The 27977-nt window shown below is 38.2% G+C and overlaps 1 protein-coding gene across 3 annotated transcripts; it reads left to right on the plus strand.

Annotated features, from left to right (window-relative positions):
• Positions 1-2561: 2561 nt before the first annotated feature.
• Positions 2562-26002, plus strand: YIPF7 (Yip1 domain family member 7). 3 transcript variants are annotated; one of them, XM_085545479.1, is made up of 7 exons: positions 2562-2644; positions 3299-3391; positions 3784-3885; positions 4737-4897; positions 6598-6743; positions 11297-11478; positions 22791-23192. In XM_085545479.1, the coding sequence occupies exons 3-7, from the start codon at positions 3785-3787 to the stop codon at positions 22843-22845; spliced, it is 645 nt and encodes a 214-aa protein (XP_085401605.1). In that variant the 5' UTR covers positions 2562-2644; positions 3299-3391; position 3784; the 3' UTR covers positions 22846-23192. The 3 variants fall into 3 exon arrangements, with proteins under 3 accessions (XP_085401605.1, XP_015717951.2, XP_085401606.1); XM_015862465.3 differs by lacking the exon at positions 22791-23192 and adding an exon at positions 15503-15963; XM_085545480.1 differs by lacking the exon at positions 4737-4897 and having other exon boundaries at positions 22791-26002.
• Positions 26003-27977: the final 1975 nt, after the last annotated feature.

Raw genomic sequence — 27977 nt, forward strand, 5'->3', positions numbered from 1 at the left:
CTGTCCTTCTCTACTCTGCCCTTGTGAGGCCCCACCTGGAGTACCGTGCCCAGGTGTGGGGCCACCAATACAGGAAAGACAGGGAGCTGTTGGAGAGAGTCCAGAGGAAGGCCACAAAGATGATCAGAGAGCTGGAGCACCTCTCCTACCAAGACAGGCTGAGGGAGCTAGGTTTGTTCAGCCTGGAGAAGAGAAGACTGCAGGGTGATCTCATTGCAGCCTTTCAGGACATAAAGGGAGCCTCTAAACAGGAGGGGGGTCAAGTCTTTGAAAGGGTTCATAATAGCAGGACAAGGGGAAATGGCTTTAAGTTGAAGGAGGGAAGATTAAGGTTGGACATCCAGGAGAGGGTAGTGAGGTGATGGAACAGGCTGCCCAGGGAGGTTGTGGATGCTCCATCCCTGGAGATGTTCAAGGCCAGGTTGGACGAGGCCCTGGGCAGCCTGGTCTAGTATCAGATATGGATTTTGGTGGCCCTATCTGCGGCAGGGGGGTTGGAGCTTCATGACCCTTGATGAATGTCATGAAGCTCCAACCCACCTGCCTGGCAGGGCCACCAAACTTCCATGTTTACTAAATGAGGTTGCCCAGGGCCCCATCCAATCTGGCCTTGAATACATCCAGGGATGCATCCACAACATCCCTGGGCAGCCTGTTCCAGGACCTCACCACTCTCCTAGTAAAGAACTTCCCCCCTGACATCCAACCTAAATCTTCCCTCTTTCAACTTAAAACCATTTCCCCTTGTACTACTATTATCGGCCCTTTCAAAGAGTTTACACCCCTCCTGATTATAGGTACCCTTCAGGTATTTCATTTCCCTCTATCAATCTTTGTGTTTTTTTCCATTTCAATTCTTCCCTAAATTACCTTGTCTCATAATTATTCCAAGTCATTATCTGACAGCCATTATGCACATATGTATGCATATTTTCATTTGTATAACTTTTTCTAATTGAAAGTAGCAAAGTATTCATATCATTTTTATAATTATAATAATCAGACATTACCTAGCAAACAATAATTCTTTGATTTAAAATAAATATATTAAATTTAATTACCTTCTTCAAGGATAGGTGCTAATCCCATTTCATTCCCCACCCTGAGTTGGTATAAACAAGATTAAGTACTTATATCTAAACAGAGATGATTAAACAATACAGAGATTAGTAGTTTGCTAAGGCATGAAACTGAGAATTCACCTTGTTGGATGTAGCACTATGGAAATTGAAGGCAAAAACTAAAAAAGAACAAAAACTGTGTGACAGATTCTTTACAATGGCTGCAACAAATACCATACCCCTAAATAATAGAAATAGATGCAGTATCTTTTTCTACTTCTCATCATTCCTCGTTTCTGGGCTCTTCTGGGGACATGCATATTTTTGAAATAATATATTTAATATAATATTTTCTTATTTGAAAGTGTATCAATACTATAATTGTTTAAGAGGTCTATAGGTCATATACCAACAGGGCATGATTATTCTAATGAAATGGAAGTCATTTGGCTTTCAACCACACCAAATTTAATATGCACCTGAGGCACAGATTAATGACCTGCTAATATATCTCATTTAATGTCTCATTCCTCAAATAAACTAGTTCAAGTGATCATTGGGAAACTATCCAATACATAAGTGAAAAAAGCAGTATCTGTTATGACTTACAAAGTGCCTGTTACTAATGTTTGTGTAAATAGAAAGTTGTCTTTGAGGTTTAGGTACTACTTCAAAATTCACTCTGTGCTGCAAGTTTCCTAGCAGTTAGGACTGTAAAAGAAAAACTCCTAAGGTTCTATAGTGGCTCAGGCACTGAAGCAGATATTATGCTGAGTGATGAATGGAAAAAAAAGTTAACAAAAATCTGATGTCTATGCATGCAGTGAATGTTCTCAAAGGGTGATAGTCAAGGCTCATTGCCTTTTATCTTCATTGCTTGTTGTGACCCTGGTGTGGTGAGTGCTGCACCTCGTGAGACATTCTGGCAGCCTTGAAGATGGATGGGAACACCTAGAGTAAGAGTGGGGAGGCAGATGTGGCTGGATGTGCCTCTGGCCATGTGATGGAGCTGTATCTTAAATGCCTTCATTCTTCCCACCTGCAGTTGTTGTCCTAAGGAAGCACCACATTCTCTCCAAATTGATTGCAACCAAAAGGTTCCCCTGCCAGCCACAAGGAACACCTTTAATGTTGCACATGATCCATAGTACACCCTCTAGGAATGCCTGCTAAGAGCATACCTCCATTTTTTATTATGAATATTATTACATACAGTTGTAAATGTTTAATATTTGAATGCTCAGCTCTCAAGGGCTCCACAAGGATCTTTTTCTGTACCTACTTAAGGAAGAAGCTGTTGGATACAATCTATATTGTTGACTGAGAATTACATAATTCTCTTTTTTTTTTCTTTTTTCTGCTTTTCTTAAAGATTTTTATCATCTGTTCTTATTGTTAGTTCTTTTGCATATGTCCATGTTATTGACATGCCGTGTGGTTTTTTTTCATCATATGCATCTGTTCAGTGATCAAATTTAGAATCTTATAAATAGCACTAAGCTCATCCCTGTTAACGCAAGAGGTTATTTTAGGTGTTTTCCAACATGTAAATTCAACAGACTGGAGTTTTCATCAATTAAAAAGTAAGTAACCTTAGCTCCTAGTTTTAATATTAAAAATAAATAAATAAATAAGTGTATCTTTTCTGAATTCTACTACACAGATGAAGTATGTACCTGTTCAATTAATAATTTAATTCCTTGTAGTAATAGCATAGAACATTAAAGACTCACAGCAACTGAACTATTGAGTTGGAGTCTGTAATCTTTTTAAATGTAATCCATGTAAAACCTATATTAAACATATTTACAACATGTTATTTTCTTTCCTAAATCTGGAAATCCTGCACGATGTTTTCAGCAGTTAAGTCAGGTTGCTGAGCAGATTAAACCACTTGAATGCTAATCAATTGGCAAAACATGTACATAGTTCATACATCTGTGTGTTATACATGTATACATCTAGGCAACGGTCCTGCCCAGAGCTTCCGGCTGGAGGAGAGCTCAGGGGTATCTTAATTATGAATATAAATATCCAATGAGAGGGAATAAAGATGAACATTAAGTTAAAAATCTAGAAGTAAAATATAAAGTAAAAACAAAGATCACCAGATGTGATGTGCTGATGTGAAGAGTCCATTCTTAACCTCTTGTGTGCTCATTTGTCTGTATATTTCTTTTAAAATAAGGAAATGTACTCTTTAGAATAATAGTTTATTTATCTTCTTTCACACACAGTTGTAGGGATTGGAAGGAGCCTCTGGAGATCATCTAGTCCTACCTAGTGCTAAAGCAGGTTCGCTACAGCAGGTTGCACAGAAAAACATCCAGGTGGGTTTTGTATATGTCCACAGAAAGAGACTTTTTGGGCAGCCTGTTCACTTGCATTCTCACAGTAAAATTGTTCTCTCTCATATGCAGATGGAACTTCCTATGTTCCAGTTTGTGCCTTCTGCCCCTTCTCCTGACAGGAAACGATATATCAGTAATTGGAGAATGTTTCTTCCTCCATACTAATGCCATGTATAAATTGATATACAGTAATATGGAAACTGAAGTTTTTTTGTTTGGTTGGTTGTTTTTTTTGTTTGGTTTTTTTGTCAGTTCCTTCTTTGCATCAGTTCCAAAGATGATTTTGAATGCATGGCTTAGGACAGCATAGATATTTGCTTGTACAAAAGATGATTTTATCAATACACACAATTATTTTTTTTCCTCATCAGGATGGCAAATTTTGAGCAGTTTCACTGTGACTTTTACCAGTCCAATTACAACATAGATGACCAAGAAGATTACAACACTTGTGACTCTAGTGGAAACAGAAAGTAAGTATGCTACCAAAAGAAAAAAAAGAGGGAGATTTCAAAACTCAGGTGAAATTAATGACAAAGAAAACCATTCAGTTGAAACAAAAGGATTCTGTGAACAGTACAGCTGAAGATTTAAGGGTGAAGTAGAAGTTGTAACTGTAGAAAGATGAAAAGATTACTTTTCTTCCTTTTTCTAATGTACATGAAAAAATGTAATACATTTTTCTAATGTATTTTTTTAAATCAAATGGTGACTTGCACCTGTAGAAGAAGGATGCTGGGGAAAAGAATTTCTACATTAAGGAGATTTGTAAACAACCATGATACAGGAGGCTGGATGTTGTTGCAGCTTCCCTGTTCAGCAGCAGGTGGATCTGGCTGGTCCTAGGACTTGCACAGGGAGAATGAAAGGAAGAGACCTGGCCTGATCTGCCAAAAAACTCACTGCCCCCGAAGCTGTTCATTCAGCCCTACCCACAATGGCAGTGCTCCACAGAGTCTGCACCTCCCTTCTAGAAAATATCAGGGAATAAAAAGTCATTTTGATTGGAGCAGAAAGATGGGCATCGAAGGATAAGAAATTAGGTCTAGCTCTCTCTATGCCTTCTTGTCATACAGAAATGAAATTATACGTTATAATAATTCAGAAATCGTAGAAAATAGAGCAGGAAAGAGCTTTGAGATCTATACCTCCCCAAGGCTGAATTACTTTTAATTAAACCTATCATTATAAGGGATTGGGATCTGCATTACTGTTGAAAATAGCTGAAATTGTAAACCATGTCACATGGGGGGAGCAGCTCTAGGGAACTGTTCAGTTTCTCACTGCCATCATTTGTTTCTCTGCAATTTGCTTCTTGTCCCAGGAGCCAGATAGGAGACAGACCTCTGGCTGGCTCTTTTGTCCCCTCTGAAATGCTGTTGCCACCTCAGAGTTACACAGGTCAGATTTTACATCCAACAGTTCCATATGGTTCCAACATCAGCTCTGCTGGTGGTTTTGATGAGGAACCTCCTTTGCTAGAAGGTAAAAATAAAACCAAGGACGATGCACGTTTGTATGCTTCTGTTTCCTAACTAGTGTCAGCCACCAGAGCATCTACAGCAGAGGCACTCAGCCTGGCTGTTGAACTTGCCCCTGTGTATGCAGCTTTGACTCCTGTCCTTAAGCCTGCGTTTTCTTGTTTGAGGTCTGCAAGGGTTTAATTCATTCTTATGTCATATATGGTATATGCTTTACTACCACTAGATGACAGCATAACAATAAGTTTCACATTCATATTTCCAAACATTTTTTCTGCTCTGTGTTTATACTGCATGCATACCGGAATATCTTTAATTAATAAACTTTGATAATAATCTAATTTGCTTATCTAGTAATAAATTTTACAGTTTGAAGATGCTAACTAGATTGTTTCAGTGTAAAGGAAATTTTTAAAGCTGCATGCAGCTTCAATTAGTTGATCATTTAACCATATGAACAATATCATTTTTCATGATGATTGAACTATCTTAATGCTAGTGGCTGATCTGTAGATGAATATTCAGTTTGCAAAATACCAGTACTACCGACATTTCAAATAATAATAATAATATTAATAAAAATATAAATTGTGACTACTTCACTATTATAGAAAAAGAAATTATGCAGCCTGTTCTTGCACTGCTTCAAACCAGCAAGATCATTGTGAATGACACGGATAACTTCTAGACCTCCAACTCTCAGTCCTCCAAGCATGTAAATCCACAGGTAGCTCACCCCATGAAAAGGATGTTGAAATGCAACTACTTGCGATCTACAAGGCTGCAGAGATTTTCATGACTGTGTCAGATACATTGACCAAAGTCAAACATTTTAATACAGAACAACCTTATGTATGTAACGTTTTGCCTTAGTTCGAGATGATGGATTGGTGAAATAAGGTGAGGACCTGGCTTTTCAAACAGCACTAACATATCGTCAACCTCAGTCATTTTGGCAACCAGTTCTGAATCTGGCTTTTCCTTTCTGGAGCATCTCAGCAGAAATGATTGATCTCTCAAGCTGAAGTGCTTCTGAAGAAGTGAGAAAAGAAATCTTTGCCCCAGTGAAGTTAGTGTCAGAATTGCTATTTGCTTTAATGGGAAAGAAATTTGTTCTGTTTCCAGGGTTTCCAGTAATTATGTTTTAAATGCAAAAAGCTTATAAAGCACTCTACGAAGTATTATTAACTTGCCTTGAAGGGAAGAATGTCATTTTTAAGTGCCTCTGGCAGCTAAGGCTTAAGACACATCTCTTGTCAGACTTACCAGAATTAAAACATATATCTCTGCCTTCAGTGTTCCAGAGTATCTTGAATTCTGCAGTTAATTTTAATTAGCATATTTTTCAACATCTAAGTTAGTGTGGTTTATATATATATGTATGTTTATATATATGTATGTGTGTGTATATATATATAAATATGCATATGTATGTTTTAAATATAAAAACAAATATTAAGTTGAAAATGCTGAAGGCATTTTTTGACTCATTAGATTTAATAAATAAATGTTTCCAGTTTGGAATCAGAGCTGACTCTCAGCTATACTGGATGAACAGGTACAGCATGGTCTTAATACTGAATATGTCATCCTACAGTATTATCTACATAAAAGTGATTAATTTGTTCAGCAATCTGTGATATATACTGGATTGGTGTAAAAGTGTTTCTCTCTTGTAAGCAGTTCTGGAATTTTTCATTGCAGAACTTGGGATCAATTTTGAGCACATATGGCAAAAAACTTTAACAGTTCTGAATCCAATGAAACCTGCAGATGGCAGCATTATGAATGAGACAGATCTCACTGGACCTGTGGTTTTCTGTTTGGCCCTTGGAGCAACGTTGCTGCTGGTAGGTTATGTTAGGAGCTTAAGGGATCAATTTTCTGACAAGTTAATGCCTAGGTGATTAATGTACATGAAGTAGCAGAAGATGTAGATCTGAAAAAAAAAGAAAAAAAAAAAAAAAGTCATTCTCTTCTATTTTTCCAGAGATTACATGTAAAAAAGACTTCTCACTTGAAAGTACATAATGTTTAATTGTAATGTAGATGTAGTACAAGTAAAGTGGTGTGTTAATTCCAGTGGAAATAAAAGATCTCACCGTTATTGGAGGGAGTTATTTGAGTTAGGGATTAATATGAACAAAGGGCAGATCTGTACAGTATACAGACTGAGGAGGCACTGAACACTTGAGGCATGACATGAACTAGGTAAGGACATAACAGGGAACTTCTAAAGGAGGGAAAAAGAGCACATAGCAGACCAGCCCAGGTTTTAAAGCACTCTTGTTGCTTCTTTTTTTTTTTTTTTTAAATTATCCTCTCTCATCTGTTATTCTGGGGAATGCAGAGATATAAAAGAAAAATATTCATCACAGAATCACAAGGTTGGAAAGGACCTATAAGCTCATCTAGTCCAACCATCCTCCCTCCACCATACCTACAGAAAACCCCTAAACCATATCACCTAGCTCTCTATCCAAGCTACATATCTTTACATAACTAAAATTATTCCAACAACAAAAGGAAAGCAACGTTTTCCACCTTCCTGTCAAATTTACAATACCTTTCTATAAATTTTGCTAGCATCTTCTTAATCTACATTCTCTGTCTACATCATCTGCTAAACAAAATGCGTAAGCCTGTGCTTAAAATTTTTCCTCTTTATGAATAAAGTTTCTTACAGCAGGAAGCCTGAAAGAAAGACTATACACTAGTCCAAAATTCATCTATTTGTCACTGACAACAGAGGCTCTCTGGTGCTGCTGAAGGACAGCTCTGATTGTCAGCAACCATTTATCAGACAGGGACAAGGTGGAACTGTACTGGGGAGGGTTTGCTGCTCTGACACCTGAAGGGAGAGAAAAGGGGCTCTAATTCCCCCCTTCCACTGTGATAAATAGTGCTGAATCAGAAGACTTCAAAGTTCTTACTCAATTTGTAATGTCAGTGCAGTACCTTGACTGTACAAACTGCAATATAAAAGGCAAGTGTTATTATTTATGTGCCTGTAAAACTAAAAATATTTTAAAAGAGTGGAAGCAGAAGGAGAAAAAGGAAAAGGGGGAAAAGAAGGTGGGATGCTACAGAAGATGGGCTCTTTCCCACACAGAGAAATAAAGCTGAGGGGAATAAATGAGAAAGTGCTGAATTGACTGTAGACAGAAAAATGGAAGGAGAGCTGAAAAAAAAAAAAAGAATGCTGTTGATTTTTCTTCTTGGACAGTGAGATGCTACAATGAATATTAAGCTAGTATTATTGAAACAAAGTACTTAAATTACTATATTTATTTTAAGATATTAAACATGCTGCATTGGAAAAACAACCAGTGGTCTAGGTTTTTTTTCAAGAACTCCCCTGGCACAGACTATTATGTCAGAGTTTTTGTGCCACAGCTTCACAGGAAAATGTCTGTGTGATTTCCATGGCCATCTTAAAAATTCAAACTTTTCATTTTTATTTTGAATACCAGAGTTGATTTTGGGCTATATGACATCCTCTTATACTTCAGTAATTCTAATAGTAGCAGGAATGTAATTTGGCTAAGAGCTTGGTTCAAGAAATAATTTAGAAATTTTACTTACTTCCAGCTTTTTAACTATGAAAAATATGCACAGATGTTCTTTAAATGTTAGCATTTCTTTTGGATCGCAGAGAAAATGAGGAAGGGCTTTTTAAACTCACAGCAGCATTTGCTCTTCCTCATGCTGGTGAAAAGAAAGGCAGCTCCATTGCAGAGAAAAAAACAACAGCAGTGCAAAAGTTTGCACACTTTGCATTTTACATAGTCATTTGTCATGGGACTTCTCCATATCCTGCAACTGAGGGTAGCAGCACCCACTCCAGGCAGGTGCATACAAGCACAAAAGGTCTGACTTTATTCTAACCTTGTTCCTTCCGCAGGACAAATTTAGTGCTTTCAATTCATCAAAGCCTGCCAGGCTAATCAAGTCTGATTCTGGTTTTGCTTACATTGCTGTGAACTGGGAGTATTCCCGTGTGCGTGAGTCAGTAAATTTACATAAGTTAGCAACAGCTCAAAATTGGAACAAATGTGTTCAGCTGCTTTTTCTCTCTCATTCCCCTGCACCACAAATCAAGCACTGCACCAAATGGAGATTTCAGTTGGCTAGTGCTCCCTTCATCTCTACCTCAGTAATTTGGTAATCTTAGATTAAGCTGCCAAGTAGTGCTGTGTGGAACATTAAAAACACTGAAAAAATATTAGCTTACAGTAATTGTTGCATCTCTGTGAGATGTCATTTTTCTTAATTGATCAATAGTAAATGCTGCCCCAAACAGCCACACATGTTAAAATTAATACAAAACTTTGGAAACTGAAATTGTGACTGATAATAATCCAAGCTATTACTGCTCTCCCACATTACCTCTAGCTGTCTAATTCTATTTGGTGAAGCAGTTTTCCTGATTGTTTTATACATGTAGTATGCAAATGCTAGCAAAGGTCTCTTTCTACATAGCAAGCACTTGGGTCAGTGCAAGACTATGGGTAACCTGAGTGAGTATAACTTGGAAGCAGAGGAGAGGTCAGCAATGAGCCAGGATGAGCTGAAAAGCAGGGTGATGGTGCTGATGGAGAGGCAGGTCATACTAGCTAAGCCTGCCTTTCACATAAGTGCTCTTTCTTCATAAAGTGAGCTGGCACCAACCTGCAGCTTCAGGACTTTCAACTTGTGCCATCACTAGATTGGTCCCTCTCTTCTGCATTTCTGTATATCTGTCCAGTTCAATACGGCTGGCATCCCATGATCAGCTTCCATACAAATGAGGGAGCAGAGAAACAAGGTCCTTGGTTAGTTTTCCCTAGGATTCATTAAAATGTGAGTTTGAAGAGAGTAAATAGTCTACCTTAACCATTGTGGAAGAGATACCTGTAAACATTTTAGACCAGGAAAAGGCTTCAGTAATATTTCAATCTTTTGCACCATAAGAGAATCCAAGCATAAGCTACAAAATGAATAGAAAATGAAAACCTCAACTGATTCTCATGCAGTTTATCCTATGGAATGTGTAATGAGTGATGTATAAAATTATACACACATACACATCTTTGTGTTAAGTATGTTTATATGTATTCTTATGTGTTAGAAATGTGGTGCATTGTGGCACTTCCTTTGACAAGTTTATTCCACTGTACTGAGCTGAGGGTTGAGTCCAAGGTTTAAGCTAACCCCTTCATAATGTTATCTTTAAGAAGCAAAGTTCTGAAACAAAACAAACAAGTCTGTCTTCATCTCAGATCACTGTTTATTTCTCATGTACAGAAGTTGAAATCACACTACTGTGTACCTGGCATTCAGTAGTTCATTTGTTAGAACCTTGAAGAGAGAGAAAATGATTTAGCTATCTATCGGGAATGAGCAATGCTCTCATGTCTGGAGGTAATCCTCCAAAATAATGGCAATAGATGAAGAAATTGGTGGTGCTATGGCCACTGGTGCCTGTTGAACTAGCTTTGTGTGTAAATTATAGAACATCAGGCTTCAGGCTGTCAGGCTGGTACCTTTCACAGGCACTAAATTCACACAGAGGAATAAAACCTGGAAGAAGCAGGGAAAAACAAGCAAACAAACAAAAAAACAACGAACAACCATCTGGGGGATTTTTCTTTCAATGGAACACAAAAGAACATGAGCTGCTACTACAGTTTATCTAGAAATGAACATGCTGTATTGATCTTACCACAGAGATGTGTCTTTCTTGTGATAGTCAAGGAGAGAAATTGTCACATTCATCTTGAAAAACTGCATAGTTTCAGCAAAGGTTTAGTAGATTTTGGGGTGTTGGTTGGTTGGTTTTGTGCGTGGGTTTTTGTTGTTTTTTTTTTCTTTTTTTTTTTTTTTTTTTTTTTTTTTTTCGGATCTACTGAAAACTGTAATAAAATGAAAAGTGTTTTAAGTAAGTGGAGTTGCTGTTTTATCTGGGATACTTTTCCACTGATCTCTGTACTGGAATCATAGAGGTTTTCAGTTTCCACTGTCTTTAAATTTGTAAAGATTGGAAACATTTTCCTGACTCAAAAATTTGCTTTCCATGTCCATACTTTGTTCTTAGTTTGTTACCAGTTAGATCTTCCCAAGCTTCCCTGACCAACTCCTGTGTTACTTCCGAGCCCAGAGAGAGAGAATAAGGCTGAGAATCAGTGGGATGAATTTAAATTAGCAACAACCACGTTCTCACAAATTTACTTTGGAAAGTTTTGATGCAAAAATCACCCAGAAGTAGCAGCTGTGTTTTACTATTGAACCAATGAAGACAAAGGAAGGAGAAATTGACAGTCCAAAAAATAAAAAGTGGAATTAAGGTAGTGCTTCACTTCTGCCAACCACCTTGCAAACATTTGTTCCCTTCCAACACAATGTTTATGTATTTTTTTTCCAGGCAGGAAAAGTTCACTTTGGCTATGTGTATGGTGTGAGTGTCACTGGGTGCATCACTATGCATGCCCTGCTGAACCTGATGAGCATCACAGGAGTCTCGTATGGCTGTGTTGCAAGTGTTTTGGGCTACTGCCTGCTGCCCATGGTGATCCTGTCCTCTTCTGCAGCCATCTTCCCTCTACAGTAAGTACCAGTGCATGGCATCAGGAATCATCTGAAGGACAGTGAGTCAGAAGTGTTATGAAAATATGTTGTAAATGGTTACAACATAATGGTAAATGAATTGTACCTTCCTAAACCATGAAAAAAGACACCATTCTGAGTAGGTGAAAATGGGTAAAATGGAAGAGGAATGTCTGTGTGAGAGAAGGGTGATACATAATCTCTTTAATACAAATCAATTTTTTCCCATTGAGACTAAGAATGGCTTTGATTTTTGCAGCAGTTCAAAATGTGCTTTTTGTTTTGCAAGAGCCAGCAGTATCCAAACTATGGTAACAATTTTAAAAGAGACTCATGGATTTTTGTTTTACGTAGCTGATTCTCTTGGTCTATTTTTTGTTTGTTTGTTTTGTTTGTTTTTTGTTTTTGTGTGTATGTGTGTATGCGTGATCATAATATCAGGCTCCCATCCTTGTATTTCTTTCTGTAGACTGACTTCTGTGTGGTAGAATGAAGTAATCATCAACCTTTAATGAAGTGGAGCATTAAGATATAGCTAAGTCCTATTCTCGAAAGAATAGTTGTGGTATAATTGCTTTGAAAAAAAAACTGATGTGCGGCATTGTATGTATCTCTGTGAGTGTGTGGAGGAGTGTTCATTAATATACATAAGAATTAAGAAATTTTCATGCAAGCCTCTCCTTCCTCCTCATTCCTTAAGCCTTTTGAAATATGGACCGTGTTTACCTCTATGTTGACATGAAAAAAAAAAAAAAGCACAACAAAATTCCAGGTCCTGAAGGGTTTGGGCAGTACTTTTTATTCATAGTGAACACATTGTTAATAATGGCTTCTCTACTTGATCTTTTTTAATACTTTCTGAACTCACCAATCTGCAAGATACCATAATTGACAGCTGATGAGCAATAAAAGTGCCTGTGTCTTTCATTTGATAAATCAGCAATTTTATGTATGCTATTATTTTTTAAGGAAATGATACAGCATTGTCAGGATTTTAGCATAATCCTTGCTGCTTGTTTCTATAGAGTCATAATGTATTAGACCAGCCTTATTCTGTACATTCAAGTGTTACTCGGCTGTCCTTGAAAAGATGAGCATCAGTGACACTGAAGAAGCCACTCATTCTCTGTTCTCCTATGCTTCCATATTTGCTTGATTAACCTGTTTAATAATCCACCCAAATAAAAGGTGCAAATATCTAATCAGAGGACAGATGGGGCTGACTCCAAGCCAGCTGTTATAACTGCATGGGATGCTGTTGACTGTACAGAGAATCACCAAACAGGCACCATAGCCTTGTAAAATGCTGTGAATTTAGAGAAAGCACATCCTTTGAAAATCTCTAGGCTACTGAGACTTTTACAAAAGAAAAATATTATTAAAACAAACTGATAACATCAAGTGGCTGTTTTTAGGATTCTGCAGTCGTTCCTCATATGCTGTAAGAAACTCCTTGAATAAATAAGAGATTATCTGTTGCACAAAGATCTATTGTGAACTTTTACTAAAATCAAGCAGGAACTTTTAAATCCAATATGACTCATTATTCTTAATTTTAAAAATTATTTTAAATTGCAAAGGAAAAACAGCAGTACATTCATACTGTTTTTTTCTTATCTTTCTGAAAGTTATTTCAGCCACTTCAAATTGTAAAAAAATTAATGACTTCAATCTGTGTTTTTACAGAAAATACACATAAGATTGTACACATATAAAATGGAAAATAAATACTAATTCAGCAATTTGTGATATTCGTGATCACCTAATTCAGTGAAATAGTGAATGATACAAAATATGAAACCTTTGGGTGCTGAATGGCACCATAGAGAGGACCAGTTCTCCTATTCAGACTTGTATGGAACCAGATTAAGCTTCACTTGTACCCATCTATGCTGCTGTCATGGCTGAGGCCAAGCTGATTAAGTGATCTTTCTGGGAGAAATATCAGCAATATTTTTCCCCAGAAAAAACAATAATTTTTCACTATCACTTCCATGAAAAGGCTGACCACAGCATTTCCTTGACTAAATAGTGAATGAAATGTATTTAAGATGAGAGAAAAGATTTCTTTGATCCATCTGATGTACAGGACTCATTTGCTGACTCTGTCTGCAAGTTGTGATAGAGAGGAAGGGAGACTCTGCTCATGTTTGCTCCCCAGCTCTATCTTCGTGCCCCTCAATCCACCCTTTAAGCTACTGCAAGCGTGACACCTGTTCCTTGCCTTTCTCCCCTGCAGGATGATCTGACTCTCATCGACACACCAGACACGCTATTTGCTAAAGCTAGCCTGTTCGTATCAGCATTCAGTGTGCTGTAAGACCAAGGGCTGAATGTACAAGTGCACAGACTCATCCCTTGGCTCCAACAAGATTTTATGTCACCTTTCTGTCTTGCTCTCTGCCTGTTCTGGAACAAACCATTAGAGGCCATTGGACCCTCAGTGCAATGCAGAGCAGTCACAGCTCTAAATTGTACTGCCTTGTAATTGGCCCCTAAAGAGTCATTACAGTAGCTGCAAATTATCACCAGGCAGCAAGTTCCTGTAGATTTCTAACTTCTGCTACCATATGGATGGATCAAGAAACAATCCATACTGGCTCTGAGTTTCTGGCTGGCTGGTTAACTGAGCATCTTTGTGTGTCTACTTGGAGAAGAGGCTTAGTTCACAGTGTAATCACGGTGTAATCCCTGAATGCCTCCGCATAGGCTTAGCAGGACACTTCAACTGAGAATAATAAACTACATGGTCTTTATTGTTTTATTTATAGTACCTTGAAGTTACAGCAAGGTGCTGAGTCACCTTAAAATCAGTTTTATCCTTCCTTTCCAAAGCTGCAAGAGCTAAGAACATCAAGTACCTTATTGGCTTGGAGACAGAAAGAACGAAATGAAGTATGACTTTGTGTAAAAAGTAAACTAAGGCAATTAAAGGACAGCTTTATTCACTGTGTTTTAGTTGCAATAACAACATTAGTGAAGATTATTTTTGACAAATGAGCCTAAGTAGGTATACGTAGTCTGTTTCTCACTCTGATTCTGTTTAACTAGTGCATTGGAAGAACAGAGTCCCACAAAGTCATTTAGCAAGTAGCAGAGATTCGTTCATTTTGAAGGTCCTTCAGACTGACACAGTAAGTGTGTGTAATGCAGCCAACTCGATATGCACCTCAGAAGCATTGTGCACGTGAGCTCATGCATTTTACAGAAGTAGACTGCAAATACAGTATGCAAATAAAACATGTGTGAAACATTATTTATTAACATGGTCTTGCTCCTACAAGGGCTTAATAGCTAGATCTCTAATATGCAGGAATATTTCAGTGGACTTCTGACCGCAGTCCCATAATCACCCATTCTCCTGCCAACTGAACCTGAGAAGCAGCAAAAATTAACTTTGGAAGAGCTTAGTTGCCATTGAGGGGCAGAGCGGAAAGCCACAATGTGGAGAAGAATTTTAGAATGAGCAAAAATGCATTTCCTCAGCACTTCTTCTCCTGTCTGTTACATTATGCTAGATGTGAACCTTTTAAAAAGGCACTTAGGCTTTCTCTTGGGTGACACCTATGAGCATGGTCAGCTGAGTGTACATCCTGTATTGTTGCTTCTCTGTCAGAGACACACTTCAGATCTTTGAAGTGTTACAAAACTACATTGTCTCCAGGTCATCATTCTGCCTGATGGAAGATTAGGACTGTAGTTTCATTATAGATCCTTGTGACTTCTGCTAGGTGGATTTTGGCTGAATAAGATCTTTGCTAACTTTAAAAAAAAAAAAAAAAAAAAAAAAAAGTCTTCAGCTGCTGCATCTGTTGGAGACCACAAAGATATTGGAGACCAGCTTCTCTTTCTGTCAGTACTGCTAATTACACTGCTGAAGGAATTGCCTTGGTCAGTCCTTGGTTAGCCCTTGGTTCTTTCTGCACCTGAAATCAGTAATGAGTTGCCAGACATGAGATCATGATTTGACCGCTACATGCGCTAATAAATATACTTCTCTGTTTCTCTTTTTTTTTTCTTGTAGTGGGATCCCAGGAACTTTGTTAGCTCTGTTTGTTATTGGATGGTGCAGCTTGTCAGCATCCAAAATTTTTACCACTGCCTTGGCCATGGAAGGACAGCAGCTTCTTATCGCATACCCATGTGCTTTGCTGTATGGACTCTTTGCACTTCTGGCGGTTTTCTGAAATATATTTCCTGGTAGCCTTATTACAGTCTGTTTATGTTTGTTAGAGGGATAGGAGGTTATTTACTTATTTTTAGTTTGTGCAGAATTGCATTAAGTTCCATTAAGAAAATTAGATCATACAACTTACATTTTATTTGCTTAATGGCTGATAATAAAATAAAATTAAGAAAAAGCAAACTAACAGGCAGATGATTGCATTGCTGATGTTTTGAGAATCTTACAGCTTAGAGAAAAAAAAAAACAAAACACATTTGTATTGAGCAGATAGTAAAAAAGAAATAAATGACAAAAACAAATCTTCTCTTTTGAGTGTTTAATATATATAGTACATACACTAGAGAGTAACTGGACAAAAAATATTTAATAGATTAGTAATTCTAGTGAAAATAAATATGTTTCAGAAAAAAAAAGAGCTTATTATTTGATTACTGATAACACAGAATTTATGAATGTGTTTTTTTTTTCAGTTATTATTATTATTATTATTATTGTATATATTTAACAGAGGATTTAGTGGCTCTGCTTTGTGATGTGGAATGATTGTCCAAATAACAGGAAGAACAGGTTGCTACAACATAGAGAGGAAACTAGAAATGTCATCTTGTTTTATTTTTAAGAGGTTTTGCTGTCCAAAACTATTGTACTGTTTGTAATGTACAGTAATGTTAGATTTTTAAATTGCCACTAAACCACTGCCTGCTGTCACTGCAGAAAAGCACCACACAAAGCAAATGCAGCTCCTAAAAATGTCTCCTGAAAGGCACAACTGTATTTAAGCAAGCGAAATAAAACCTCCTCAATTTTATCTGCTCCCCCACCCACACCCCACAACCTATTTGCTGCTTTTAGTCTTACAGGAACCTAAAATTTTTATAACAGCAATGAAGCACAGAATGCACAAGATGACATTTCAATACATAATATTAGAAGTATCAAGCCATCAACAGAAAATAGAGATGTGTGTGCTGCCATAACAAGAGTAAAATCCAGTAGGCAGTGCAAGAAAAAACCCATGTAGCTGTAGAAACAGACAGGGAAGAGAAATATGAAATAAAGGGAAATCTGAAGGAAACAAATGGTTGCAGATTATTTCATCAGTGTTCTAGGATGTCTTCCCTCATGATGAATGTTTTTATTATTTTAATTATTCTCCAATTTATTCATTATTTGAACTGTTCAGTGAAGTGACTGCAAAATATTTATCTCACTAAACAGAGGACAAATGCAGAAATGCAAAAAATATATATGCAGAAGCTTAGGATGGAGAAACTGCTCAGCAATACATGAAAAGAACTGTCTTCTTAATCCTTTCAATCCTTTTCAGGTCAGGGATAGGTTAGATGATCGGTTTGTTCTCATGCTAGTGATTCTGTTTCTGAATTGAAAGAGCCATTGATAAAAACATTTCCCATTGCTCACATATTTGTTTTCAAGAGCACTTGAGGGAACCTTTATGGAATTCACTGTACTGAACTCCCGTGGACTGAATTCATAGTAGACTTGAGAAGTAAATGAAAGTTAATGTATACTTATCTAGGCCTTAAAAATCACATCTTATTTCTAGAAAAGGATTTGTTGTATTTACACATTTCCTTCTTGCAAGGCTGTGAGCACAAGTAAGGAGAGACAATGCTGGAGGTATAATTCTGGTGCAAACTATGGATATTACTACTTGGGTTCTTGTTGCAGGTTATAGAGGGAACTTTGTGGATGTGGTGGATCAGCATTTGTGGGTGTGATGGATTTGGCCCTGCTGCATTAAGGAGTAAACTAATGAGATGCAGATAAACACATTGTGTGACTCCAGGGTATGGTTATAAAATCAGTCCATTTGATTTACCATGTACTGATGCCCATCTCTGAATGGGGAAAGATTCATATGATTTCTCTTCTGGTGTGCAGATAAGACTGTAAAGGAAAATTTAGATCCATTTTTGTTCCACACTGACTAAAACAAGTATGAAATTCCACTGCTCCATAGTACTTTATATACATTCTCTTCCTGATATGAATGAAATGACTGGCAGGAGGACTAGTGAATAGAGCCATGGTTTTGTGTTTTGATGTCGGAGACAAGTCACATTACTTATGGAGAAAATAAACACCTTGAAAATTTCCCACTGTATTTACAAAGCAAACACAAGTCTAATTATAGATTTAAGTTTATTCTCTCAGGATTTATAACTTTTTTTTGCATTCTCACACCTGCATCACTTCAGCTGCTAAATTCTTACTTTTAATTACTTTCCTTGCTTTACTGGTGAGCTATTCTGTTTTACTCTTACCTGTCCCCAAGATATTTCCACCAAGTGGCGTGTGCTGGTGCTGCACTCCCAGCATGGCGTCCTTGAGGGGTCTCTATGTTGTTCAAGAGGATTTAATCCTCTTAACCATTCTCCTTCAACTTCTTTTAAACAAGACTCTTCCTTTTTACATAGTTATCCTTTCTGAAGTTGAGAATAATCATGGTGCTGCTTTTGGCCCTTCTATTCCCGTGTTGTTCCTCACGTCAATATTACCCTACACATAAAATATATATTATTTTATTGCATGTTGTTATACAAGCTGTTACTGTAAGAAATGTTATTTTGATCTAAAATAAAAATAGTTCAAAACATATATCCCGTAACATACCCCTTTTCCATCTCTTTGAGCAGGCTTTCTCAATACCACCTCGTTTTCCTATACTTTCCCTTGTCTAGGCCATTGTATTTCACTCCCTCACATCATTCCATGAAAATTTAATACAAGTCTGGCAAGCTATTGCTTTCAACTTGCCAAAGAGAGGATTATAAAATAATAATGGGTCACGGACTGATTTTTAATTCATGCTTCCTACCCTGAAGAGTTACAAAAACAGAAGATTTAAACATAAGCTTCAAAGCAAAAGGGAGAATACGGTTTTGGAGGAGGAAAGTTGCTGATCTGTCTTTAGTTTCTTGATTGTGTCTGCATGCATATGAAACTTCAATTCTGAATGCATATTTGCACACAAAACCCTGTAGTTTCTTAGTTCCTTGGTGTTATTTGTAATGACATATTCAAGTGGTAAGGGGACAAGGTGTTCACCTGTCTTCCACTGACTCTGCTGTGTGCCAGACATCCTCAAGGTCACCTTCAGAAACCAGCTGGAAGCATTTTCCTGTAGCCTAAACATTTTGCTGCTTTATTGTGATAGAACACAAAAGAATGTTAAAGTGTACATATTTTGACTGAGGGAAGACTGTTGTATGGCTTGGAGCAGGAAATGATGATAAAATGGATATCTGAACAGCGGCTGCTTACAAAATGTTGGGTTGCATCCAGGGAACCTGTCTACTTGACAAGCCAAGGAACGTGTTTCTAGTAAAAATGACTGTGTTATTTATCAAAAATCATCTTGTCATAACATATCATCTTTAAAAGGTTATAATACAGGCCAAGAATAGTTTACCTGTTCGTAAACTTAACTGAGGATCAAATGCTGCTGGCACAGTAAATTGGACACATTCTTCATGTCTTGGTGAAATAGCTCTATTAATGAAGGGTTAAGTTTTTCTGTTTTTCAGAATGGAAACCACAGAAGCATTATGTAAAGAAAGCAGTGAAACTAATTTCATAACAGCACTGAATATACCACTTGAGGAGACATAACAGCTCTGTTTCTTGTCTTAAACCTCCATTGCCACAATGTTATTTCAGCCCTTTACTAAGCAGCCACCTTTACACGTTGGCATTTCTTGTCCACAGAATGATCTTAAGTGAAGTTTGCAGTAATGTTGAATTAATGACCTTTATTTCTGTTTTTAAAGGGTATAATTGAAGGAAAAATTCAATAAATTGTGTGCTTTAAATTTCCTTTTCCTCCTCGATTGTCAGGAGCATATTTAGTGGTCAAGCTTTTTTGGGCTTTTTCATGCCTGGTACCAAATATATACATATATATGATAGATTTCAGGACAGTGAAGCTGCAACAAGTTTTGGGCAGTACATCATTGCTTTCTGAGGTCTTAACATTATCAAACTATTGACCCAGCCTAAGAGGTGATGTAGATGTTTTCAAAGAGTTCAGTGATTGCAGCATCCAATAAGTCTTATGGACAATCACAGCATGCAATTGCAAAGCTCACAATGACATGATGCATTTAGTGGTTAATGCATTTTCTGGCAGATAACAAAAGGCCACTGGATCAGCAAGAATAGAGTTACTGCTGCATAACATCTACCCAAATAATCTAGAACATTCATAACCACTTGCCTAGATTGCTGTAAAATGAAACTGACCTATACTTGTGTTGGCACCACTAGTAGATATGTTCCTTTTCAAAATCTATTCTCTGACAAAATTTGTCCTTCACTGATCCCATTCTGATTTCACCACTTATGTGTTTAGTCTAAGCAAACTTCAATGGTGTTGTTAGCAGTACTGATTTTCTGGCCTTTGCCATATTTTCTCTGGTTAAACAGCCTCACCTACCCAATGTTCTTGATGGTGCATTCTTAAGAGAGCTCAAAGAATGCACATGGGCTGAGTTTTAGTTGTGTTTGCCAATACTTTTGAAAGAATAATGTTCGCAACAATGGCAATATGTTTAATATGATTACCAAGCACATTTATTAGACTCACGTTCTCAACATTAGCTGAGAAATGACTGGTGACCTCGGTGTTGCATCAGTGAACCAGACAAATGATGATATTCACAGTGATCTGCATAAAGTTGTATAATGAATACCTTGGACAACACAAACCCTCTGCTATGGTAGCACTTTAGTTATAAATGCAGGAAGGAATCCCAACCCTTTTTCTGCCACGATGTTGAGTGCTGTGGTAATGAGTGAGAAAAGTCCATACAAGACACCAAACACACATAATTGTGATTATAATAGACCACATGGGAAGTCAACACTTTGTAAAGAATAAGGGGTAGATCTTCAGAGGCACAAAAGCCAATCTTGCTGAAATTCACTGAGAACAGAGCTCGATCCTTAATTTGGTGATTCTTCTGACAGCTTCTTGACAAGCACTCCTGAGTAATCAAAGAGCAAGGAGCCACTGAGCCAACACTGTCAGTCACCCAGGGGACTGATGGCCCACATGTGATTCCAGGTAGAGACAGCTACAGTAATCAAACAAAAGATGCTATCCCAGTGTGCCATTGCAAGATAGGCTCCCTGGCTATAACACTGCTTGTTTGTTTCATTCCAATTTATTAAACCTTTAGCCTTGGATCTTGAGTGTTTGGAGCTTGTCTTACTCAAGTACTTGCTGCCTTTTAGCTCTAAATGTATTACATGAACACTGACTGGGCTTGGGCTTTGTTTTTCGGCTTGTTAGGTTGCTCTCACTCCTCACTTTTCTGACTGTAACTGTTATCCAAAATTACTTCTTGTTTCTTATTTTAGCTTTCCTGTTCTCTGGTTCCAACTTTGTTTTTTTATGTCATAATCTTAACCTTTCAGAAGTCTGCATCTTTGCTGTATTTCTTTGATGCTCTATTCTCCCTCTAAAAAATAAAGCAGGAAGAAAGCATGCCAGTGAGTAATGTGAAAATATTTCTGAAATAAAATCCCATCAGCACCTGACCATCATCGTTCCTTTTGGTCTACAGCTGACTGAAATCAGTTGCAGGTAGGACTACATGTCCTTTCAACAATAACATTGAGAGAGAAACCCCTAATATATTTTATATAGTATTTTCAACATAATACTTTCTTGGTACAGTCAGGACCTTAGGAGTGATACAACTGCATATCTAGATGAAAAGGCTCCAGAAAAGAATGTCCTAATATATAAAAGGCATAAAGAAATGCATTATGTTTTATCTCTCCATTGTAGAACAGTATGATAGTTGTGCATTACTGGTTCAATCGCTCTTCTGAATTGCTAACTCACTGGAGGAAGTATATTGTTGATACACTGCAGAATGTGAAATAGTTTAGGCAGTTATTCCTTGTGAAAAGTAGTAATGGCACTTGGCTCTTCAGAAGTAGGCATGATAATATGATCTACTCTAAAGTGCACTTGTGCATTTTGCTTGGTGAGTCAATTTGCTGGAGGAAGATGATACTAAATGACACTAATAACCACAGAAAGGATGAGTGCAGCATAAATTTGCTTATATTTCAGACATTGTGCACATGGCGCATAGAGTTCTGCAGAGTGTTGCAGAGTAGCAGCATTGCGATACATCTCACCTGCATAATGAGCACTGCTGAATAACTGTTGGCACTGAGTAGGAAAGCCTTTGACTGAGATATGAGAATATCTAATGCTTCTGCCTTATAAAAAGGACCACTTCTCAAAACTGAAATTTGCCCTGGAGACAGATGAATTTGTGAGAGCAGACACTGAGCTGATCTGTTTAACTGAGCCTTTTGCATTTTACTTCACATCCACCACTGCCTGTGTAGGTTACTGTCTCCTTCCAGCACACTGCTCTGGTTGTTGATTGGGTCATACTGCAGATGTGGAGGATCAAATTGGTTTCTGAGATCAGTTGCTGAGAATACCTCTTCATGCAATGATTCTTCATGTAAGCATCCACTATAACCACAGCCTGGCTTTGGTGAATAATATAGAAGCATTTTTATTGATACAGAGCACACCTGTGCTGCTGCTGTCGCATTCCCTGCTGCTCTTGGTCAGAAGATGCATATATGCACAGCACTTCAGCTCTTGTACTGTGTCCATGGCATAGCGAAGAGCCAGATTCATCACATGATTGTAACTCTTTCAGGTTCTTTGTATGAAATGTTACACATTATATGATCAAGAAGAATGAAAAACATTTTCCTATTTCACTAATTAAAATGGAACTTTCTGTTATAGCAGCTGAGTAATTATAGATTCATAAAATTTCAGCCTAGGACAGAACACTTTGAGGCCAGTTAGTCTATCCTGTGCCTCAAAAAAAAAAAAAAAAAAAAAGACATAATTTCTGACACTGATATAATATTGACTTCCTTTGAAACTTTAATCTTTCTCTCAATAGATTTTTCAGATGACTGCTGAAGATGGACACCTTTCTTTTAAATAGTAGGTGGTATATACTGGATTATGAATGGCTGTTTTATGCATAGGCATTACTTTACTGTCAGAAATGTAAAAGGTACTCTGAAAATCTGTTGGTTTTATGTTTTGCAGTTATCAAGTTACAAAAGAGAAGATGATGAAAATCAAACTGCTGGAAGACACCTAGAACATCTACTTTTATATTTGACATATGTCCTGCTGGAAACTCAAAGTGGAACAAATCACTCTAGACGTGCCCACTTTCTTACACTCTTTTCTTAATAATATAGTTTTAGATGGTGTCAGAAAAGGATAAGTGATCTAGGTGGGGCTTTGGTCTGACCAAAGACCATCTTTCTTATGTTTATTATTCTCATCCTTGTGGTTATTGTATGTTACCTAATGGTTAATCAGGAATGATATCTAGGCAAGGTATAAAAAGAGAATAGTGTCTGTTTTCCAGAACATCTTATGCTAGTGAATTGTGACTTCTGTAGCAGTACACAATTGATGGCAGCACTGCTTTCCCTCAGTATGGCCTGGCTGGTGCACCATAGAAAACATTTTGCTCTGTAATCACTGCAGTATGGTACTAATGAGCTAGTTAGGATTTGTGTGCTTTACTGCACAGTTTGCATACTTCATGTACTTGGAATACTTCAATTTTTTTCTAGCTATTTCACTGGTATTTGCATTCTGACTGCTTAACAAAACAATGCTGCTCATTTAAGGGGTTGTAATACAAATATAATGCATGGCAACAACAATTATGTCCTGTATGTCTACAAGTCCCAATGCACATGATGGCATACATTCAGATATGAATGAGCTGGCCAGTGTGAAGGCTGTGGGCATTAGTTTGCACATAAATTCTTTGTACATAAATTCCATGTACATGTGTTTATCAACATTTTTAAAACTCACAACAAATTCAGGGAAGTTTAGTCTGTAAGAGAACAGGGACTGTGGAATGTACATAGGTTCAACTCAAACTGGATTTCCTATGTGATAGTGGGTGGTGATTTGGGCTCTGAATCTTGAAGGTCTTTACTGATGCGTCCTGCTGATTTCTCTGAGAGAAAGGTATCTGACAGTACCTAGTTTTTTGATTCCTCAGAACACTTTCACATTTCATAAATATTCTGTGAAGAGACATTAGGTCCTTAAGGATTAACAGGAATGCAAGTGATGATACCTAAAGTCAGCTCTCACAAAATAGCAATGAAGACCCAGTTCCCAAACTAACAAGTTGCTTTTTTATCAGTACACAAGTTCCTTGTGATAGATGGATCCCATCTGTCCATCTGCTTCCATCTGGATCCACCACACTGCTTGCTCCCTGTTAGGTAAAATGTGGTAGATGCTCAAGAGACTTCTATGAGATATTAGTTCTGTAGTTCTGACCTAAGATGATGAAGGGCTTGATTTCATAAATAGCCTGCATTATTTTAAACAATCAAGCATCTCTATGAGTCAGTCTGTTTCTTCAGGTTTCTATCAGTTAAGTGAGTTCCAAAAATATCTTTGCAGTTAAATCCACTAATACTATAATAATATTATTATGCAATTCAGTGTGACAAGATAATGTGCATGGTCAGCAATAATTCATTGCCGTAATTAATCTACCATACGCTGCTGGTATTCATTTTATTGTGAGCTATTTAGAATACCTTCTTTGTCCTTGAGAGGGCATACTCTATTTTAGTAAATATATTTAATTTTTTTATGGATCTGGGAGAAATTATTTTTATCTGAGCCCATTTTCCCGACAAGTTTGCCTATTTGTTCAAAACTGAGGTAAAAATCCCCACTTCACCTTAGTAAAACAGCCATACAACTAAGTTCTGGAAATCTGAGGAGGAATTAGAGTTTCAACAGTAATCAAAAGTTCAGAAGAAATGGAAGATTTTTCCATTTTTATTTTGGCAGAGTTGGATAGAGTGGAATAGAACAGTTCATTTGGATGGGAGATAAAAAGATAATCTAGTCCAACAACCTGACCACTGCAGGGCTAACCACAAGTTAAAATATATTCTTGAGGGTATCACACATGTGTTTCTTGAGCATTGGTGAGAGCTGGGCACCAACCACCTCACTAGGACGCCTGTTCCACTGTTTGACCATCAGCATGATAAATAAATGCTTTCTAATTCCCAGTCTGACCCTCCACAGGAACATCTTGGTGCTGTTCCCATCCCACCATTAGTTCTAAGAAGCAGAGCTCAGTACTTTGGCTGGGAGCTGCAGGGAGCAGTGAAGTCACTTCTCAGCTTCCTCCAGATTGGGCAAGTCAAGTGCTGTCAGCCTCTCCTCACAGGACATGCCTTCCAGCTCTACTAGCAGATTTGATGCCCTCCTCAGGACACATAATTTTTATATTGTGGAGTGCAGAACTGCACACATTTTCATTGCTAAAAACAGCAGGAGAATCAACTCTTTTGAACCATGGCTATACTATATTTACTGCATCATAAATTGCAGTTTGCCCCCTGACTGCCAGGGCAAACTGCTGACTCATGTTGAACATGTGCATAGTTGGATCATATTTACCAGGAAGAAATAAAAACAAAACCAGCAAATTGACAAATGTTACTTAGTGGACAGAAAGGCTGGTGCAAGAGTAGGCACAAATAGGTAAGGTGACCAGAAAGAATGATATAACAAGGCTGATTCATTTTCAGTTTCAGGACTAAAAAGCTTACTTAAGTTGCTAGGTCTCAGATTTCAGTTGTTCTGGATCACTGAAAAAAACACTGCATAGCTTGGTATTACTTGAAAGCATGGAGAAAAGGAAATTGTGCTATTCTATGTACTTTTGAATACAAATACAAGAATTCAGTGCTTTCACCAAAGGAGTGCTTGTATTATTTTGCTTATTCCTTTTCTCATGGAGTAGCATTTTATAAAGTTGCAATTCATTGTTAGGTAATGTGAACTGAAATCAAGGAAAAGGAAAGATAAGATATTCTGTCAGTCCAAAATGTATCTTTCATACCAATTAATCTGATGCTAGACAAATATTTCTACAACATCAAAGCAATTATACTGTTTATTTTCATTATATTCTTTTTAAGTCTGTGTTCTTCAGGTCAGTTTCTGAAAAACAGCAAGCAGTGAAAATAATTTTCTACCTCATTTGGGTCCTGATCCATCACCCGTCAATGTCACTGGAAATTCTTGTGCTAGATTCACTGGTGTTAAAGTTTTTATTGCCTGCTATGAAAACAAAGAATATACCAATTTCTGGTATTGATGGTGCATACCATTTGAATTTTTCATAAACTGTACTCCAAAACCAGTATAATAGACATCATGATGTATCCCAGTATTATTAAAACTTGTGCAAAAAGAGAAAGCAAACTCTGGAAACCTGTATGAGGAGCAAAAGGGAATTTGTGTTTTTTTGTACCTATTACTAATCAGCGTGGTTGGTGGATAAGTTGGGACCTTTAGGACATTCCTCACTTAGGACTTTAGGACATTCCTCTTTCAAAATGTCGAATTTCATTAGCCATCAGAGCTGGATTTTGTAGATTGGCTAGTCAGAGCTAATCACTGGACTATTCAGATGAAGTACTGGGTAGGTGGTCTAGGTGGTACTACAGTAAAAACAAAAGATGCTGCTGGACAAAGGAAATTTGAGATATATGCATATATCTCAACTAGGAAGGATCTCGACCAGGAAGGCCAAAGCCCACCTGGAGTTGAATCTAGCTAAGGAGACAAAGAATAATAAAAAAGGCTTTTTAAAATACATTAACAGCAAAAGGAAGACTAGGGAGAATGTGGGCCCCATACTAAGTGAGGGGGGCGCTCTGGTAACAGGGGATGCTGAGAAGGCGGAAATACTGAGCGCCTTCTTTGCTTCTGTCTTTAGTGAAAGGGCTCTCTCTCAGGAATCCCGGTCCCTGGAGGTTGATGAGAGAGTCCAGGGAATGGGAGATTTCCCTTTAGTCAAGGAAGAGATGGTCCGTGAGTGCCGAAGAAACATTAAGGTCCATAAATCCATGGGACCTGATGGGGTGCATCCGCGGTTGCTGAGAGAGCTGGTAGAGGTTGTTGCTGAGCTGCTCTCTGTAATCTTTCAGAGGTCTTGGAGAACTGGGGAGGTGCCTGAAGACTGGAGGACGGCCAATGTCACTCCAGTCTTCAAAAAGGGCAAGAAGGAAGACCTGGGTAACTATAGGACAGTCAGCATCACCTCTGTCCCAGGGAAGGTGATGGAACAGCTTGTGCTGGATGCCATCTCCAGACTCCACAACTGAGTGATAAGGAGGTTATCAGGAGTACCCAGCATGGGTTCACCAAGGGGAGGTCGTGCTCAACCAACCTGGTAGCCTTTTATGAAGATGTCACTAGCTGGGTGGACAGGGGGAGGGCGGTAGATGTAGTCTACCTTGATTTCAGTAAGGCTTTTGATACTGTCCCCCATGACATCCTTATAACAAAGCTGAGGAAGTATGGGATAGATGAGTGGACAGTGAAGTGGGTCGAGAATTGGCTGTCTGGCAGATTGCAGAGGGTTGTCATTGGCAGTGCGGTGTCTGGCTGGAGGCCTGTAACTAGCGGCGTCCCCCAGGGGTCTGTACTGGGTCCAGTCTTGTTCAACATCTTCATCAACGACCTTGATGAGGGGATAGTGACCACCCTCAGCAAGTTTGCTGATGACACAAAGTTGGGAGGATTGGCTGACACGCCTGAAGGCTGTGCTGCCATTCAGCGAGACCTGGACAGGCTGGAGAGCTGGGCAGTAAGAAACTGGATGAGGTTTAACAAAAGCAAGTGTAGAGTCTTGCACCTGGGTAGAAATAATTGCATGCACCAGTACAGGCTGGGGGAAGACCTGCTGGAGAGGAGCTCTGCTGAGAGGGACCTGGGCATCCTGGTGGACGACAGATTAACCATGAGCCAGCAGTGTGCCCTTGTAGCCAAAAAGGCCAATGGCATACTGGGGTGTATTAAAAAGAGCGTGTCCAGCAGATCGAAGGAGGTGATCCTCCCCCTCTACTCTGCCCTGGTGAGGCTTCATCTGGAATATTGTGTCCAGTTCTGGGCTCCCCAGTACAAAAAAGACAGGGATCTCTTGGAAAGAGTCCAGCGGAGGGCCTCTAAGATGGTGAAGGGCCTGGAGCATCTCCCCTGTGAGGAGAGACTTAGGGAACTGGGTCTGTTTAGCCTTGAGAAAAGAAGGCTGAGAGGGGATTTGATCCAGGTTTATAAATACCTGAGGTGTGGGAGCCATAGTGGTGAGTCTGGTCTCTTTTCAGTAGTGCGTGGGGATAGGACTAGGGGTAATGGGATGAAAGTACAGCATAGGAA

The sequence above is a fragment of the Coturnix japonica genome, chromosome 4, assembly GCF_054131305.1.
Source record: "Coturnix japonica strain WE chromosome 4, WE-NBRP24, whole genome shotgun sequence".
Lineage (NCBI taxonomy): Eukaryota > Metazoa > Chordata > Aves > Galliformes > Phasianidae > Coturnix > Coturnix japonica.

Bases quoted from the DNA above. Each gene is read 5' to 3' on its own strand.
- YIPF7 (XM_015862465.3), top strand. From the start codon at position 3,785: ATGGCAAATTTTGAGCAGTTTCACTGTGACTTTTACCAGTCCAATTAC. The intron at 4,898-6,597 runs GTAAAAATAAAA...TTTTCATTGCAG, and splicing joins GGAACCTCCTTTGCTAGAAG to AACTTGGGATCAATTTTGAG. The intron at 11,479-15,502 runs GTAAGTACCAGT...TTTTTCTTGTAG, and splicing joins GCAGCCATCTTCCCTCTACA to TGGGATCCCAGGAACTTTGT.